The sequence below is a fragment of the Lemur catta genome, chromosome 9 (genome assembly GCF_020740605.2).
Source record: "Lemur catta isolate mLemCat1 chromosome 9, mLemCat1.pri, whole genome shotgun sequence".
In the NCBI taxonomy this organism is placed as follows: Eukaryota; Metazoa; Chordata; class Mammalia; order Primates; family Lemuridae; genus Lemur; species Lemur catta.
In genome coordinates this window covers 95,825,734-95,846,355 of record NC_059136.1, presented here as the reverse complement: position 1 = coordinate 95,846,355, position 20,622 = coordinate 95,825,734, and the positions used below count along the sequence as shown (strand labels likewise).

General features: G+C 39.0%; 1 protein-coding gene across 1 annotated transcript in view; it reads right to left on the bottom strand.

Moving 5' to 3' along the window:
- The window catches only part of LYPLA1 (lysophospholipase 1), a 33,097-nt gene extending 20,539 nt beyond the window's left edge, over positions 1-12,558 (bottom strand). The window contains exons 1-2 of the mRNA XM_045560997.1: positions 12,310-12,558; positions 11,504-11,535 (exon numbers count right to left, since the gene is read on the bottom strand). Coding sequence (XP_045416953.1) covers positions 11,504-11,535; positions 12,310-12,378 — 101 coding nt within the window. The 5' untranslated portion in view covers positions 12,379-12,558. The remainder of the gene's footprint in view (positions 1-11,503; positions 11,536-12,309) is intronic.
- Between the last annotated feature and the right edge of the window lie 8,064 nt (positions 12,559-20,622).

Here is a 20,622-nt window from a genome sequence, read left to right as displayed (position 1 = left end):
CGCCTCGGCCTCCCAGAGTGCTAGGATTACAGGCGTGAGCCACCGCGCCCGGCCAAGGCTTCTCTTTAAAGAGTGGTAAAGCCTGAAATTCAGGGCAGATCTCCATGAGATATTTAAAGGGAACTTTCTGTGAGAAGCTAAAGCACTTGAGGCCCACCCCGCTCGCCCCAGCTCATCTCAGAATCCTCACCCTTGGTTAATTTGTAGCTCCACCTCAGGATGTTAACCTTCAGCGAAGTTAAAGACTGGTTGGAAGGTTGATGAGCTAACCAAAATCTTACACACACCAGAATATATGACTAAAGCATAGTTATAAAAGGGATAATGAACATGAAGATTTATCTTTAAACATTGTTTTTTGATGCTTCAGACTCTTAATGCTTTTATATAGAAATATTAACTGTATAACCATGGTTTATTAAAAACCCAAGATTAGCAATCCTTGCTGATCTTACAGAAATAACTTTTCTGGAGGAAAGAAATCCACATGTAGTACAATTAGCTTGTAAAGGAAAATAGTTATTAACATTTCTATTGACATAATAAGAATTATGATGTAAGCATTTAATTCAGTTTTATTTCAGCATTAGCACAGTGTCTTGCCAATGTTGGAGTCAATGTGTTATTTTAGTTCAATTGGATGGAATGTTAATAAACTCAGAATGAAAACAAATTAAAGAATTACTACAAGACCCAGCAATTCCAATCCTAGGTGGTATATATCCAAGAGAATTGAAAACAGGTACTCAAATATTTGTAAATGAGTGTTCACATGGCACTATTCAAGACAGCTAAAACAATTCAAATGTCCATCAATGGATATCTGCCTAATATACACATACTGGAAACAATTCAAAGATCCATGAATGGATATATGGCCAATATACATACAATGGGATATTATTCCACCATGAAAAGGAATTAAAATACTGATACACGCTCCAAAGTGGATAAACCTCAAAAATACCATGCTAAGTGAAAGACACCGGATACAAAATGTCACCTATTGTATAATTTCATTTATATGAAATGTCTAGAATAGGCAAATTCATGGAGACAGAAAGGAGATTAGAGGTTTCCCATATGGGAAGAGGAGGTAATGGAACTTGACTACCTACGGGTTTAGGTGTTTTCATGGGCTGATAAAAATGTTTTGTAACTAGATAATGGTGATGGTTGCACAATACTGTGAATGTACTAAATGCCATTGAAGTGTTCACATTAAAATGGTTAGTTTTACCTATTCAGTACAATGAACACTATTCTGGTGATGAGCACACCAAAAGCCCTGACTTAAGCATTATACAAGATATCCATGTAATAAAAACACTTGTACCCCCTTAATATTTTGAAATAAAAAAGCTAGTTTTATGTTATGTTAATTTCACCTCAAATGTTTAAAAGACATCTCAATTAAAAATAAGCAAAGGACTTGAACAGAAATTTCTCCAAAGATACATAAATGGTTAGTAAGCACATGAAAAGATGCCCTACATCATTAGTAATTAGAAAATGCAAATAAAGGCCGGGCGCGGTGGCTCACGCCTGTAATCCTAGCACTCTGGGAGGCCAAGGCGGGTGGATCACTCAAGGTCAGGAGTTCGAGACCAGCCTGAGCAAGAGCGAGACCCTGTCTCTACTAAAAATAGAAAGAAATTATCTGGACAACTAAAAATATATATAGAAAAAATTAGCCGGGCATGGTGGCGCATGGCTGTAGTCCCAGCTACTTGGGAGGCTGAGGCAGGAGGATCGCTTAAGCCCAGGAGTTTGAGGTTGCTGTGAGCTAGGCTGATGCCACGGCACTCACTCTAGCTCAGGCAACAGAGTGAGACTCTGTCTCAAAAAAAAAAAAAAAAAAGAAAATGCAAATAAAAACCACTATGAGATACCATTTCATATCCACCATAATGGCTATCATCAAAAAGATAATACAAGTGTTAAAGAGGATGGCAAAAAATCAGAACCCTCATACACCATTGGTAAAGCCACTTTGGAAGACAGTCTGGCAGGTTCTCAAAAGGGCAAATATATATGATCCAGCAATTCTATTCCTAAGTCTACACGTAAGAGTACTGAAAACATATGCCTGCACAAAAACTTGTACACAAATGTTCTTAACAGCATTACTCAGCCTCAAGGTGGAAACAATCCAAACATCCATCAAATGATGAATGAACAGGGGCCAGGCGCAGTGGCTCACACCCAACCCCAGCACTCTGGGAGGCTGAGGCAGCAGTATTGCTTGAGGCTGGGAGTTCCAGAGCACCCTGCACAACAAACTGAGACTTTGTCAGTACCAAAATTTTAAAAAATAGCCAGGCATGGCGGCATGTGCTACTTGGGAGGCTGAGGCAGGAGGATTGCTTGAGCGAGGAGTTCGAGGCTGCAGTGAACTATGATCCTACACTCCAGCCTGGGGCAACAGAGTGAGATCCTGTCTCTAAAAATAATAAATAAGTAAATAAAATTTTGAAAAAGTAAAAAGCACACATTTATAAAAAAATTTTGAGTTTAGCATGATAAAAAATTATGTTCAAATGGATAAACCTTACAAATATAATGGACAAAAGGAGCTAGACCCAGAGGAGGATATACCATATGATGCCATTTATATGAAGGTCAAGAACAGACAAAACTACAGTAATGGAAGTGAGAATAATGGTTACCTTTGGGGATGGGAGGGTATGGACTGGAAGGGGAACTGGAAATGTTCTATAGCTTCATCAGATTGATGGTTACATGGGTCTGTGTATATAAAAATTTATCCAGCTGAACATTTAAGATTTGAACATTTGACTATATCATAACCCAATACAACTTTCAAGATAATTTTTTAAAATAGCACATCCAAGTCAAAAAGGTTCCTAGGCTGAACCGATCTGAGTTTAGAGCTGCATAACAGTTGCAAACCAACTGATAAATCATCCTCTACCTACCAGATTCAACCACTAGCGAAGCACAGATGGTCCCTGATTTAACGCCGGTCCGACTTAAGATTTTCTGACTTTACGATGGTGTGAAAGCAAAACACATTCAGTACACTCCTCAACTTTTCCAGTGTTGATGGGTTTATCGGGACATAACCTCGCTGTAAGTTAAGGAGCATCTGTATTCAGCTAAGAGTCACTGGAGTTGGCTGAATGTGGCCTTTTCTGGGCTACCTGCTGCTCAGTGCTGATCTGGACTCTGCTGACTTTGGAGTAGGCAGTAAAAGAGAGATAACGTTGAAGGAAACGAGCTGGCAGCCCTAAGTCTGAAAAGATTTAGGAAATCATTTTAAGACAGGATTACAGATTCTGCAGATAGAATCAGCTTCTGCCATCTGCTAAGAGAAATGTAAAAGCATGTGCAGTATTAACTGACTCAAGCATATTATTACAGGTCTATGTTAAACAACCCCTTTAATTGGTTTTTCATTGCTGTTTATGTTTTACACTTCAATTTATTACAGGCTATTCACTTGACTGTGATATATTTTTTCAACGTATTTATTTTTCACTGTTAATTATCACTAAGTTTTCTGTCTAATATTTTCAGTAGAATTAGGAATATTTCACAATACATGTATAGTTAGCTTTGCAAATAGTACACTTACATTTTAATGTGTACAATAAGCAATACTATACACCAATGATAAATACGTGGCATATGGGCTACCACTCCCAGATTGTGGGCTCACGGCAGACATCACCAAGCAGTCAAGACACTCTGCCACAGATCCTTGACATTTAGAGACCTTTTCAACAAAGTGACCAAAGCAGCATTTAAAATATAAAACCAGCCAGGTACAGTGGCTCACACTTGTTATCCCAGCACTTTGGAAGGAAGAGGCAGGAGAATTGCTTGAGGCCAACAGTTCAAGACTAGCCTGGCAACACAGGGAGACCTCGTCTCTACAAAACGTAAAAAGTTAGATGGCCATGGTGGCAGACACCTGTAGTCCCAGCTACTGGAGGGACTAAAGCAGGAGGATTGCCTGAGCCCAAGCATTTGAGGTTGCCATGAGCTATGACTGCACACTGCACTCCAGCCTAGTTGATAGAGCAAGGCCTGGTCTTTAAAAAAAATTTTTTTAAATAGTAAAATAAAATATAAAACTTATTTGCTGCCCCTACAAAAGATAACAGTATAGCCACATTATAAAATGTTATTTCCATGGTCACTGCCAATGCTGATTTTACGTAAGTGGTTTCCATTTCTATCTTTTTCAATTTCTAAGTATATCATTACTGCATTTTCTACTTCAGGATTTGTGCTAATGACCTCAGGTATAACTAAATAAGCCCCAAACATCATGGTATTATTTCAGCTAATTATAGCTTTGGGAATGCATAGCCACTAAGAAACTACACTTACAAAATAATCTTCCACCTATTAAAGTCCAAAATGAAATATAGGTTCAGTTATTTTCCTTAAAACATTACTACATATAACAAAGCTTTACTTACCGTGGCTGGCTAAGGTAGATGACAGCCTTATTCCCCTATAGTTTACAAAGTAAAGCCATTTTATAAAGTATATTGAGAAGACTTGAATCAATGGTGATTAGACAAACAGAATAAACTTTAAATTTACTATTAATTTTAGAATTGTTGTTTTCTAAACTTTTTTATTATTATAGATTTTTTAGTGACAGGGTCCCGCTCTGTCACTCAGGCTGGAGTGCAGTGGTGTGATCATAGCTCATTGTAGCTAGGACTACAGACAGGCATGTGCCACCAAGTCTGGCTAATTTTTAATTTTTTTTGAATGGGGGGTGAGGGGTTTGGGGTGCTCTCAAACTCCTGGCCTCAAGCAATCTTCCCACCTGGGATTAGAGGCTGTGCCCAGGCTTCAGCCACCAGACCTGGCCTAGAATTGTTCTTAATAAAACTTTGGCTATTTTCTCCATACAAAAGAATTCTATACCACTGGCTTTTTGAATTCTTATCACTTTCCATATGCATATATACATTTGGCTAAGAATAAAAAAGCTAGAATTCACTGTGAGAAAGTACAAGAGCTTTAGGGTATAGACTGCTGTGCAAAGGCCTTCGCGTATACTCACTAATTCTTGGCCCTGTTTAGGGTAAGAGAGGCTGCTGAAGAGTTGCCTTGCAATTATTCAACTCAAACATATAGACAATGCAACTATATTTCACATTCAACTTTGACTATTCATGATTCTGCTCAAAACTGCAATCTCACAATTATTAATAATTCATTTCTATTTTGTGCTTTCTCCTAAGATAGGCTGCTACTCTTAACTATTTTTGTTTATGTTTTAACCACATACAGCACTGTTTTCCCCACCAGTACATACAGTCGTTAGCCAACAGCTCTAACCCAGTGAACAGCACAAGAAAATGCCCTTTCTATTACAGAAGATACATTAAAAAAAGAAATGAGAGGCCGGGTGCGGTGGCTCATGCCTGTAATCCTAGCACTCTAGGAGGCTGAGGTGGGTGGATTGTTTGAGCTCAGGAGTTCGAGACCAGCCTGAGCAAGAGTGAGACCCCGTCTCTACCAAAAATAGAAAGAAATTATATGGACAGCTAAACAATATATATATAGAAAAAATTAGCCGGGCATGGTGGCACATGTCTGTAGTCCCAGCTACTTGGGAGGCTGAGGCAGAAGGATTGCTTGAGCCCAGGAGTTTGAGGTTGCTGCGAGCTAGGCTGACGCCACGGCACTCTAGCCAGGGTGACAGAGTGAGACTCTGTCTCAAAAAAAAGAAATGAGAGAAAAATTTTTAAAATTCTATATGCATGAAAGATACAAAGATTAGATATGGACTGTGTCCTCAGTCAGCCTACAATCTAGTAGGAGAAACAAGATGTAAATATACCATCATACAAATCAAAATTTAAGCACTACAAACAAGTTATGAAGAATGTCAAAATACAGAACAGTAGGAAAAGATTCATTTCAGCTATGGGAATCTATAGAGGAAGAGCCATAAGATATAAACCATGTTTTCCCTGTAACACACACACACATACACACTGTAGTGGGTTTTATTCTGTATTACAATTTCCGGAAAAAGACAAACAAAAGAAGAAAATCAAAAGCCCATGGAGTGGTAGAATCAAGAAACGATTGCTAAAAAAAAAAAAAAAAAAAAAAAAAGGAACAGTAATTACATCTTAGCTTCTATTTTTTACAGGACTATATCAACAGTTTTATTTTATGTTTTTTGAGACAGGGTCTCACACTGTGTTGCCCAGGCTGGAGTGCAGTGGCTTCATCACAGCTCAAACTCCAGGGCTCAAGCAATCCTCCTGTCGGTCCTCCTGCCTCAGCCTCCAGAGCAAGCAGCTGGGACTACAGGCGTCACCACACCTGGCTAAATTTTCTATTATTGTAGAAACAAAGTCTCACTATGTTGCTCAGGCTTACATCTACAGTTTTAGAATATACTTTTTCCACTTAAATTGCTGGAATTCTGATTTATCAAATATTCTATTTCTGAAAATTTTGGTGTTTCAAATTTTTCACACAAATTTTTCATTGTACACACTCATAAACAAATTTTTGCAGATATCATTTTTTCTTTGGGAAAAATTCCTAAAAATGGTAATGTCACAAAAACATAAAAACTTTGGGCCTTTGGATATTGCTAAATTAGGCTAAAAGAATATTTAAAAATCAGAGATGAAGAGAAGTTGAAGACATCTCAGATAAGGCAGGTCAAGACCACACCAAAATTTCCAGAAATAGAATATTTGATAAATCAGAATTCCAGCAATTTAAGTGGAAAAAGTATATTCTAAAACTGTAGATGTAAGCCTGAGCAACATAGTGAGACTTTGTTTCTACAATAATAGAAAATTTAGCCAGGTGTGGTGACGCCTGTAGTCCCAGCTGCTCTGGAGGCTGAGGCAGGAGGACCGACAGGAGGATTGCTTGAGCCCTGGAGTTTGAGCTGTGATGAAGCCACTGCACTACAGCCTGAGATGCGATTGCTGTGCTCTTCTGTGGCTATGACCATGTAGCCCATAGGAAACTACTGGAAAATCAAATGATAAATATTATCATTTTAGGAACATTATTCCAAGCATATACAGCTCTCTCATGTAAGCTAAAAATTATAATGAAAAGCTCAATTTTTCACAGTATGAATATACTGACAGCCCCTGACTTATAATGGTTCAACTTAATGATTTTTCAACTTTACAATGGATTTACCAGGACATAACCATAAGTCGAGGAGCATTTGTATATCAAAAAATATTCTACAACAGGGGTTATTAATTGTTTTGGGTACAGGACCAAAACAGACAATATTTTAGGCTTGGTGAGCCAGAAGGTGTGTGCTGCAACTACGAAAGCCAGCCACTCTAGGATAAAAGTAACCACAGACATTGTGTAAACAAATAGATGTGGCTGTGTTCCACAACAACACTATACTTACGGACACTAAAATTTGAGTTTCATATACTTTCCATGTGTCACTAAATATTATTCTTAACTTTTTCTAACCATTTTAAAAAAGTAAACACAAGTGGCAGCCAAAACGCATGGGATGCAGCAAAGGCAATGCTCAGATGGAAATTTACAGCTGTAAGCACCTGTACTTAAAAAGAAGAAAGATCTCAAACCCATAACCTAACCTTCCACTTTAAAATACTAAAACTCAACCCAAAGCAAGCAGAGGGAAGGAAATAATAAAAATTAGAACGGCAATAAATGCAATAGAGAATAGAAAAGCCACAGAGAAAATCAACTAAACCAAAAGTTGATTCTTTGAAAAGATCAACAAAAATGACAAACCTTTAGATAGACTGACTAAGAAAAAAAGAGAATAATCAAATTACTAAAATAAGGAATCAAAGAAAGGACATTACTACTAACCTGACACATACAAAGGATTAAAAGAGAACAATATGAACAATTACAGGGTAATAAATTAGATAATTTAGATCAAATAAATAAATTCTAGAAAGATACAAACTACCAAAAATGGATTCAAGAAGAAACAAAATCTGAATGGACCTGTACTAAGTAAAGAGACTGAATCAGTAACCAAAAACTTCAAATGGCTTCATGGAGACTTCTAGCAATATTTAAAGAAGAATTGACACCAATCCTCTCATCCAAAAAAAAAAAAAATAGGAGAGAACACTCACTAACTCATTCTATAAGGCTGCTATTACTCTGATACCAAAACCAGACGAAGACATTACAAGAAAAGAAACGACAGAATATCCCATAGAAATATAGATATAAAATCCTCAAAAAAAATTTACTAGCAAACCAAATCTAGCAACATGTAATTGGGATTATATACCATAACCAAGTGGGATTTACCCCTAGAATGCAAAGGTGATTCAACACAAGAAAATCAATCAGTGTAACAGACCACTTTACTGGAGATTGTAGCCAGGGAAATTGGCAAGAAAAAGACAAAAAAAGCATCCAGACTGGAAAACTGTCTCTCATGAGTATCTTGTAATCTTATACACAGAAAATCCTATGAAATAAAAAATAAAAAAAAAAACCTAAGAGCTAATAAGTGAGGTCAGCAAGATTGCAGGATATAAGATCAATACACAAAAAAGGTGTATTTCTATACATCAGCAATGAACAATATAAAAATAAAATACAAAAATACCATTTCATATAGCATCCAAAAGAATAACATACTTAGAGGAATAAATTCAACAAAATAAGTGAAAGACTTGTAAATTAAAACTTCAAAACATCAATGAATGAAATTAAAGACCTAAATAAATATATATCCCATGTCCACGAATTGGAAGACAATATTGTTAAGATGGCAGTAGTCCCCAAATAGATCTATAGATTCACTGCAATTTTTGTCAAAATCCCACCTAACTTTTTTGCAAAAATTGGCACATTAAAATTCATATGGAAATGTAAGGAACCCAGAAAAGCCAAAGAAATTTCAACAAAGAAAAACAAAGTGAGAGGACTCACACTTTCAAAACTTAGGACAAAGCTATATTATAAAGACCTATGGTACTGGCATAAAGATAGACATACAGATCACTGGATTAGACTGAAAGTACATTACATTTATGGTCAACTGATTTTTGACAAAGGTGCTAAGACCATTAATTCAATTGGAAAACAATAGTTTTTCTAACAAATGTAGTTGGAATAACTGCATATTCACATGCAAAATAATGCAGTTGGACCCTTACCTCACACCATACATAAAACGTAACTCAAAATAGATCAAAGACCTAAATTTAAGAGCGAAAATTACAAAACATTTAGAAGAAAAAAGGTGTAAAATTTCATTACATTGGATGAGGGAATGATTTACTAGCTATAACACTAAAAGCACAAGTAACCAAAGGAAAAAAGATAAACTGGAATTCATCAGGATTAAAAACTGTTGTGCTTCAAAACATACTATGAAGAGGCTGAAAACACACCCCACAAAATGGAAGGCAATATTTACAAATCATATATCTGATAAGAGTCTAGTGTCCAGAATATATAAGGAATTCTTACAAATCCAGCAAGACAACTCAGTTTATAAAATGGAAAAGGATTTGAATAGATATTTCTCCAAAAAAATTTACAAATGGCCAATAGGCACATGAAAAGGTGCCCAACATCATTAGCCATTAGGGAATGCAACTGAAAACCACAATGAGATACCACTCCACACCCAACTGTATGACTACAATCAAAAAGATAATAACAAGCATTAATGATGGGGAGAAATCAAACCCTCATATACTGCTGGTAGAAATATACAATGGTGCAGCCACCATAAAAACCATCTGGGAGATCTTCAAAGGGTTAAACATAGAGTTTACCATTGACCCAGCAATTCCATACATAGGTATATTCCCTAGGGAACTAAAAAAAAAAACATGTCCATGCAAAATCTTGTACATGAATGTACAGAGTAGCATTATTCATCATAGCCAAAACACGTTAACAACCTAAATGTTCATCAACTGATGCATGAATTTTTTATATGTGAATTTTTTTAAAGGAATGGGGTCTCCTTATGTTGCCCAGGCTAGACTCAAACTCCTGGGCTCAAGGGATCCTCCCACCTCAGCCACCCAAGTAGCTGAGACCACAAGCGCAAGCCTGGCTAAAAATGTGGATTACTATTTGGCAATAAAAGGAAAGCAGTAACGATAAATGTTACAATATAAATGAGCCTGAAAAACATTATGTTAAGTAAAAGCCAGAAGCAAAATACTAAATATTGTCCAATTCCATTTATATGAAATATCCAGAATAAGCAAATCCATAGAAACAGAGATTAGTAGTTGCCAGGGAAGGGAATGAGTAGTCTGCTAATGCATGTGAGATTTCTTTTCAGGATGTTGAAAATATTCTGGAATTAAGGTGGTGGTGATGGTTGCACAACTTTATGAATATACTAAAAACTACCGAATTACATATTTTAAAAGGGTGAATTTTTTCGTATGTGAATTATATCTTAATAAATACAATAGTTCCCTGCCCATCCCCAGTTTTGCTTTCCAAGGTTTTAGTTACCTGCATTCAACCACCACCCAAAAATAGATGAGTACAGTACAATATGCTGGGAGAGATCACATTCACATAACTTCTGTTACAGTACATTGTTATAATTGTTCTATTTCATTATTGTTGTTGTTAGTCTCTTACTGTGCCTAATTTATAAATTAAACTTATCATAGCTATGTATGTACAAGATCACTTGAGGCCAGGAGTTTGAAATCAGCCTGAGCAATACAGTGAGACCCTCTAACAAAGTTTTCAAAATTAGCCAGTCGTGGTGGCATGCACCTGTAGTTCCAGCTACTCTAATAATCTAGCCCAATGCCTCATTTTAAAGAAGACTTAGGGTTTTTCCACCACTTTTTCAAAATTTATTTATCTTCAGCTTTCCTACAATTCTTACATTTTTAAACAACATTCATATTTTGCCTAAGTTTCAAACAGATAATCCCCAATTTAAGTGAAATATTATAAAAAAACAAACATCTCTCAATGTGTAAAAAGCCTGAGTGAAAGATAAATCATATATCTATCGTACAACAAAATGTGTTTGATAAGCCTCCAAATAAATCTTTTGAGTTGCCTCCCTGCCTTTCAACTGATTTCTCTTTTGAGGGAACACCTAAACCCTCATTCAGAATGCTGCAGGTATGCCTTATGTTGCTGCTATTTCTCTTACCAAAATCAACTAGTTCTCCTCAAACCTGGTCTGAAATTTTAACTCCCCTGGAAAGCTCTCAATTGCACACACTCTCTAGTAACATTCAACCAAACTCTGGTATCCAATACTCAAAGCAACTTAATGAGGAATTTGCAATTTTAACATGTTCCAGAAATAGGAGTTGAAAATGATAAATTCAAGATAATAAGGGGAAAATTCAGGAGATTTAAAAAAAATTGTATCTTACTCCACTGTAAGAAAGAGTACTAGCAATCATTTTAAATACATTTTTAATGTCCTTAAACATTAAACCTTTGACCTAGTAAGCAGAGTTGCATGACCCCGTTTCATTACTCTGTTAATAATAATGGTACCTACCCGGTATCCCCCAATCCATGAAGGAAAATCACCTAGAACAGAAGAGGAAAAATTAATAAACAATGCCTAAATAAGCCCACACAGAATTGTTACACACTAGCTTTGCTTAAGGTAGAAAACGGAATGAAGGTTCTTAAAACCTACCAGAGAATTACACATTACTATCTTTGGCAAGTTAATCTCTACAGATCTTTTTCAAATGGCAAAAAACCGAATCCGCTTCTCTCCCTTTAGTTCCTAAGGTAATTAACGTGGGGTCTTAGCCCTTAGAGGTCCCAGTTAGGCAGTCTCAAGTGCAAATTATCATATTCTAGGAAAAATAGTTTCTCTCTTCCAAGTCAAACCATGAAGTCTCACCTATCCTGCAGAATATTTCCATCACGAAAACGAGCTTCCGGGGGCAAAACCAAGTTTGAGTTCTCATACACAATTTTCCTAAAAAACCACCTCTGATCTTACAAGACACTAAATCTTCAAACTTCTTTCATTTAGAGCCAGAGTGCAGGGCAAGACAATACAGCGATTTTCTCGCGGACTGAGATTCGGCTCGCTCACGACCCAGGCAGAAACGCGCTACAGCGCGGCGGCGACCGTCGCTCCCGGCCGGGCCGGGGTCCCGGGGCGCGCTCCCTCCGCAATGCAGACGGCCCGGAGTGCCGACCCTGCCGCGGTCCCCACGCTGCGCAGGCCGCCCGCGCCGCCCCGCGCCCAGCCCCCGCGCCGCCGGCCTGCAGCGCCCACCCCACGCGAGGGGCAGTCGCCCGCGGGCCCGGGGGCCCCTCTGAGCCCCAGCCGCCGCCACTCACCGCAGCAGTCGCCTTCCGGGCGGCAGGCACGATGGCAGGCAGAGGAGCAGACATGATGTTGCCGCACATACGACGGCTCCGCCGACTGAGCGAGCGGAAGGGAGAGCGGTCGCCCCGCCGCGGCCCAAGGGCGTGTGGGCGGCGAGTCCCGGGCCCGCCCCACCGGGCGCGCGCTCAGGCGCGTGCGCGCCAACGCGGCTCCGCGATGCCCTTCGCCGGTCGCGCGCCCCCGCGCGCCCAGGCCCTGCCTCTCCCCCGCCGCCCCTCCGCGCGCGTCACAATGTCTGGGCTTCTCCCTGCGCCCGCGCCGGCTGCGGCGCGAGAGCTGTGCGGCGACCTCCTCCCCCGCCACCAAGCCCTGGCTCGCGCTTGCTCGGGACCGCGGCCGCGCGGCGCTCTCCCGCCCCGCCGTCGGGGCGCATCCTGGGGAGGGCGCTCTCGGCGTCCGGCTGGCGGCGGGGCCCTGGGTCCTGGCTTAGTCCTCCACTTTGCCCGCACTGTAGTGAAAAGACCCCAAACCATCGGTACCCAACCGCAGATGCTCCTTTGTTCCTCTGGCCAGGGTGTCCTCATTTGTAAAAGTCAGAAGGGCTGGACTGGGAGAGGCCAGTCGAGCTTTTGCTATATTTCCATTTGGGACTAAACCAGCGTGTGGATTTGTAGTCAACCCCCTTCTCCTTTAAACTCTAGTTGGGAAGGAAAATACTCGGTTGTCACCAAGAATCCACTAGTTCCCTAAACTGACAGACAATACTTGATGGTCGCATGTTGCCATAGTACAGATTTAAGCAGGAGACTAGATGGCCCCCGGGTGGATCTATGGTTTAAAATATAGTTTACTTCAGGAATTTATTGCATATCCAGTACATGGTAGGATCTGGGAGGGGACAAGAGATAAAAACACTTAAAACCAAAATGCCCTGACCTTCAGAAGTTTACAATTCAGTGAAGAAACTCAAAGGCTATACCGCACAATACTTAGGGTGAGATTGGGAGGAAAGCTAGTGAACAAAAGGCTTAAAAAGAAACAAACTACACTCTCATTGACAAAATAACCAAAGTGCCCAGGGATTTGGGGTCTTATTTGCACTATTTTTAGCATTCTTGTCCTGGATTTGGATGGTGAGAATATTGTGGGCTTTTAAAAATGTTAAATTGTTGATTTATTGAAAATGATAATAACGGGGCTCACATTTCATGTACTAGTGTACATTTATGCCAGGCTTTTAAAAGTTATTTTGTTGCAATCTCAATAGAGAAAACTATCTTTAGCTCTTACTATGAACATAACATATTCCAAAATCACTATCTTGTGAAATTTTCTATGATGTAACGTAGAATTTCAGGGGCCACCAATCACTTTATTAGTGAGGAGTAGGGACAGCTCAAGTTGAGGCATCTGTACTATTAATACTATTCCTGCAAGATTCACCCAGCCCTACATCCTCCAAGGAGCCTTTCTTCACTGTTCTAATTAAATTATCTCTCTCTTTCCCAGGTAAGAGAATGGAATAAATATAACAATTGAAAAAAGACAAAATCATTATTTCAGATAGTATGATTGTACAGAGGGAAAACTCAATAAACACTATTTAAAAATTGCTAACAAGAAAATGTAGCAATATAGCCAACTGCTAAATCAATATCCAAAAGGAATGATTTTTCTAGATGTAAACAATAGCTGGTTAGAATATGTAATATAAAAAAAATTCACAGTAGAAATTTTAAAATGTATACATAGGCAAAACTTTTTTCTAAACCACTTTATTGAGTTATGATTGACATATAAATAGCTGTGCATATTTAATGTCTACATCTCCATGAGTTTAGGGACAAGTATATACCCTTGAACCTGTCACCACCATTAAAACTATAAACATACTCATCACCTCCCAAAGTTTCTTCCCATCCCCTTTGTTATTATTATTATTATTATTGTGGGGGGATTGTTTTTGTTTATTTTCGTAAGGACACAACATTGAAGAACAGGAATTGATAGTAGGAAAATGTGTGTGTGTGTGATGAATTGTTTTAAAAAAAAAGTGTGCTCTCTTTGATTCTAACTGATGCTATTTGCTTCTGTGACTGTGCTTGCTTTTAGTTGTTTGATAAATATAGTTAATCAGAATGAAAAACAGGTATAAGAGCAAGGGCAACTCCATGATAGGCTAGGCTTCCTGGATGTGAGAAGCTAACAGCCTAGTTCTGCTTCTGTATATATTGCTTGTCTTCTTAAGCTTAGGTAAAGCCATGACAGGCTTGGGGAGATAAAGAAAGGTAAGACTCCAGAGAGTAAAACTGCAAGTCACTTCCTGATGTCCCAGGGCCCCCTGACTGTATGAGGCATCATGGGTTAAAATAAAATGCAGGGAAAAAGTACTGAGGAAAAGCGCTGAGTCCAGGACCCGGAAAAAGGGGGAATCAATCAGGGGCAGGGTGAAATATAATGCTGGAAAAAAAAAAGAACAGGGCACGCTGCCAGAGTATAAAAGACATGCACCCCCGCTGCGTGGGGTCCCTGCCCATGGAAAGAGACCACTGCGTTGGTGCTTGGGGCTTGGACCCTAGCTCAAGCTAGTCAATAAAACTCCTTTGCCTTTTTGCAGCCTCAGTGACTCTGTCTCTCTGTTCCTGGGGCCCAGGGGAACCGGCTCTAACAACATAAGACAGACCCTCTTGTTGCCAAGCACATGGTTCTGCTGCCTGCCACCCAAAATCCAAACATGAGAGGTGAGGAAAGGTAGTTTATTCAAGTGCTGGCAGCCTGAGATGGTGGATTATTGTCTCAAAGACCATCTCATCTTTCTCTGCTTACTGAGCAACTCATAAAGGGAAAGGATGAAGGGGGTTCATGGCAGAAAGCAAACTTTGTTCAAGTCAGCATGGTTATTAGCAAACAATAGGTCGTCTGGTGAATCTTGTCAACAGCAGTCTGCTGTTGGCCTATTCAGAGTCTTAATCTGTTTTTCTTCAAGGTCGTTTTCTAATCTTGTGCCTGACACTTGTATAAGCAAGAAGCAGGTTAATGCTAAACTTTTAAGACAGAACAAGCCCAAAGCATACTGGAGGCAAAAAGGCGTCCCTTTAGCTAGCCTGGAGAGCCTGGCGATGTAGTCTGAGTGGCCTTTGGGGTGTGCTGACACTCTTCGCAATTTTAAGTATACAGTACAGTACTGTTAGCTTATAGGCACTATGCCATGTAGTAGATCTCCAGAACTTATTTGCCTTGCATAACTGTAGGGGGAAATAACCTTGGCTTGATCTTTTCTGCCAAAGTATCAGGAAGTAACACACTTCTGCATGCCTTACTGTGCCTGACTAGACTCTAAGAGCCCCCTACCTCCTCTTCCTTTGTGTCTTAGCAACACACCTTAACCAATCGGGTAAGAACAAGATTGTGGGGTGGCAATCCTGGTCAATGGGATGAGACACAGCCATAGGTCTGCCTTAGGGATAAAAATGGGAGGAACCCCCCTGTAGCGCGCTGGCTGGCTGCTCTTGCTGCCGCTAGGTGCCCTTGTGATCAGAAGTTGAGACAATTTGCGGTGTCTGACTATTTTCTTAATGGCATTGTGGGTCATTTCTAACATAACCAAAACTTTGTACCCTTTAATCATCACCTCCCCATTTCCCACTTCCCTCAGCCCCTGGCACCCACCATCCACCATTCTACTCTCTGCTTCTATGAGCTTGACTATCTTAGATTCCATATGTAAGTGGAATCATACTGTATTTGTCTTTCTGTGTCTGGTTTATTTCACTTAACATAATGCCCTCCAGGCCCTTCTCCTAAATGGCAGGATTTCCTTCTTTTTTGTGTTAAATAATATTACATTATATGTATATTGACAACCCAAAATAAATGACCTAGACAAAAGTCTCAATCGTGGAGGTTTATTAAGCCAAAGTTGAGGACGTACCATGAAAAACAAAAACCACAGACAAATCAGTGGTTGTTTTTCCAAAGCAGGATTTGGGAACTCAGGTTTTAAAGGGTATAGGGTATACAGAAAGAAACAAACAAGAAGGGGGTGGACAGTGAAACAACATGGTTGGATTCTTATGAGACTATATTTTACTTAAGATAAGGGGAATGTTAGAAGAGAAAAAGGGAATGAAGGAAGCATCAATTATGCAGATGTGCCTGGGTGAGTGGAAGAATGTTTGATCTTGTCTCTGTTCTGCATGTGGTAAGATAAACCTATAATCAACACGATTAGTGTGGAATCAAGCAGATTTTAGTTTTAGGAGCTAGACCCAAAGTTTCAATTTGCTTATGGGAGGCCAGCAGGAAATTTCCATATGAATGATCTGTGGGTGCAGTCCACGGCAGATGCCTGAAGCCTCTTACTTGACTAACTCATTATTATTATTATTATTATTATTAGTTTCCAAGAACTCTTTGTCCTAAAACTGTCAGCTCTGTGAGGGCAGGCCTTCTGCTCTGGGCCAGTCTCCATGGCACCCCGAGCACCTAGGCCCACCCAGCATTGCAGAGCAGGCCCTAGTACTCGGGTCATTAACAAGGAAGGGAAGGCTCAGGAAGCTGAGTAAACCCATAACCATGGGATTTGACTAATGCATAATGTTAATAACAGCTATTCATTTGGAAGGAGATGTTGCATGATTCAGCCTCCAGGCTTGACCTTTTTTTTTGCATAAGGAGTTGAAGGGGGGATGGTCCTGAAATTTTTATTTTCCTTTACAATATATCACAATTTCTTTATCCATTCATCTGTTAATGTTTAAGTTGTTTCCATATGTTGGCTATTGTGAATAATGCTGCAATAAATATGGGAGTGCGGATACCTCTTTGAGATCCTGATTTCAATTCCTTTAAATGTATACCCAGAAGTAAGATTGTGAGATAATATAATAGCACTACTTTTAATTTTTTTGTGGAACCAACATACTGTATTCCATAATGGCTGCACCAATTTACATTCCTATCAGCAGTGTACAAAGGTTCCCTTTTCTCCACATCCTCAACATCACTTGTTATCTTTTGCTTTTTTGATAATGGCCATCCTAACAGGTATGAAATTGTATCTCACTGTGGTATTGATTTGCATTTACCTGACAATTAGTGATGTTGAGCATCTTTTCATATACCTTCTTGGCCATTTGCATGTCTTCTTTTGAGAAATGTCTATTCAGGTCCCATACCCATTTTATAGTCAGGTTATTTGATTTTATGCTATCCAGTTGTATGAGTTCCTTGCATACTTTGAATATTAGCCCTTTATCAGATATATGGTTTGCAAATATATTCTCCCATTCTATAGATTACGTTTTCACTTTGTTGATGGTTTCCTTTGCTGTGCAGAAACTTTTTTGTTTGACGTAATTTTACTTGTTTATTTTTGTTTTTGCTGTCTATGCTTTTCGTGTCATATCCAAAATGTCTTTGCCAAGACCAATGTCAAGGAGCTTTTTTCCTATGTTTTCTTCTAGGAGTTTTAGGGTTTCAGGCCTTATGTTTAAGACTTTAATCCATTTTGAGTTTATTTTTGTGTATTGTGTAAGAAATGGATCCAATTTCATTCTTCTGTTCATGGATACCCAGTTTTTCAACACCGTTTATTAAAAAGACTATCTTTTTTCCATTGTATATTCTTTGTGGCCTTGTCAATTTCTAGGCTTTCTATTCTGTTATACTGAGGTTATGTGTCTTTTTATGCCAGTGCTATACTGTTTGGATTACTATAGTTTTGTAGTATAATTTGATATCAGGAAATGTGATGTCTCCAGATAATCCTCACCATACATGTGCTGTTCATCAGGCATCTGAGTTACATACAAATCTGACCTAAAGATGTTTTCAGGAATATATATTATCTGTAACTTGGGGACTGCCTGTATATACATGTACATACATATATATACACACACACACACACATAAAATGTAGTATTTTCCACTTAACTTTGTTGTTTTTTTTTTTTTTTTTTTTTTTGGAGACAGAGTCTCGCTCTGTTGCCCTGACTAGAGTGAGGTGGCTTCATTGTAGCTGCAATGTTAAACTCCTGGGCTCATGTGATCCTCCTGTCTCAGCCTCTCAAGTAGCTGGGAGAAAAAGCATGTATGACCTCGCCCAGCTACTCTTTGTATTATTTGTAGAGATGGGGTCTCATTTTTGCTCAGCCTGGTCTCAAACTCCCGAACTGAAGTGATCTTCCTGCCTCGGCTTCCCAGAGCACTAGGATTACAAGCGTGAGCCACCATGCCTGGCCTCATTTAACCATTTTTAAGTGTAGAATTAATTAAGTTCAAAATGTTGTGTAGCCTTCACCACTCATTTCTAAAAATTTCTTACAACCCTAAACAGAAATTCTGTAACCATTAACAATATGTACTCAGTCCCCTCTCCACTGAGCCCCTAGTGCCGTCTAATCCATGAAATATTTGTCCTTTTGTATCTGGCTGATATTACCTAGCACAACGTTTTCAAGGTTCATCCATGTTATAATCAGAATGTCATTCCTTTTTGTGACTTAATATTGATTCTATGTGTATACTACATTTTGTTTATTCATTCATCTGTTTATAAGCAGTTGTAGACAAGTATCTGCTTGAATTCCTACCCTCAGTTCCTCTGGATGTATACCTTCAGCTTTCACTATTTGACTATTGTCTGGGTATAGTTCTCCTTTCATTTATCCTTCTTAAAATTCATTGAGTTCTTGAATGTATAGATTAATGTTTTTCATCAAATTGGGATGTTTTCAGTCACTACATAGTCAATATTTTTCTGCTCCTCTCTCACTCCTCTCCTTCTGGAATCTTCATTCCACGTATGTTAGGGTGTTAACGGTGCCCCACAGTCCTCTAAATCTGTTCATTGTTCTTCATTTCTTTTGCTCTCTCTTTCTCATACTGCATAATCTCTATTAATTTATCTATAAGTTCTCTGATTCTTCTATCTGCCAGCTCAAACTTACTGCTGAGCACCTTCTAGAGAATGATTATTCAGCCACACATTTAATATTCTCTCTAGTATATGCTTCTTTATTTTTTTCAATATGAATAGGCTTAGAATTTTTCAAATCTTCAAGTTCTGCTTATCTTTCAATTATGCACCTCAAAACTCTTCTAGCTTCTACCCAGTTCCAAAGCCTCTTTCACATTTTATGGTTTGTATAGCAACATCCCACTTCCTGATATCAAAATTTGTATTAGTCTGCTAGGGCTGCAATAACAAAGTACCACAGACCAGATGGCTTAAACAACAGAAATTTATTTTCTCTTAATTCTGTAGGTGAAAGATCTGAGATCAAGGTGTTGGCATGGTTGGTTTCTTCTGAAGTCTTCCTTCTGGCTTGTAGATGGTCATTTCCTTGTTTTTTCACATGGTCTTTCATATACACAGATCTGTGCCTAAATTTTCTCTTCTTATAAGAACACCAGTTATCTTGGATTAGACCCTCCCTAATGATCTAATTTTAATGCAATTACCATATTAAACACCCTGTCTCCAAATACAGTCACATTGTGAGGTACTAGGGGATAAGACTTCAACATATGAATTTTGAGGGAGGAATAATGCAGTCCATAACACTCCTGGCTTGGAACCTGCATCCTATGAGCAAGTTGGGGTGAGGGCTACCATAGCCCAATATTCTCAGCCTGCCACAAACTGGAGTAGACCGTCTGCCCTGCGAGTAGGGATTAATGTGGGGTAAGGAAGCCCAGTCCTCCCAGGGAGAAACTGTCACCTTAGACTAGAAGCTAAGAGATGAGAGAGACCCTGGTTTTCACATGCATGGCTGTGTAAAGGAAAGGGGACATCACTCTGAGTTGGGGAGGGGTGGTAATGAGAGTGGGTCATAGTTCAAAGGCCATAGACTCTTCCTGTTCTTACAAAGATTGATTAGATTTTCTTGAATAAATATTTCTTTGTTCTGTGCCCATTAAACAATTTCCAGAGACTTTAAATTAAAAAAATAATAATTTTCACTCCTTCTATGTTTGTTTCACTGGGAAGATATTCTGCTACAGCTTGAGGTTTATCAATTTTATTGATCTTCTTATTTGATTTTGTTTTTCTCTTCTTTTTTAGCTTCTTTTCTAGCTTCTTAAGTTTAGGTTGTTGATTGGGGATTTTTCTTTTTTTCTAATATAAGAATTTGATGCTATAAATTTCTCTCTAAGAATTGTTTGACTACATTCCACTTTCTTCCTCTTTTTTTTCCTTTTCCTTTTTTGTTTTTAAAGTTAGGATCTCGGCAGGGTGCAGTGGCTCACCCCTGTAATCCTAGCACTCTGGGAGGTCGAGGCCAGAGGATCGCTTGAGCTTAGGAGTTCAAGACTAAG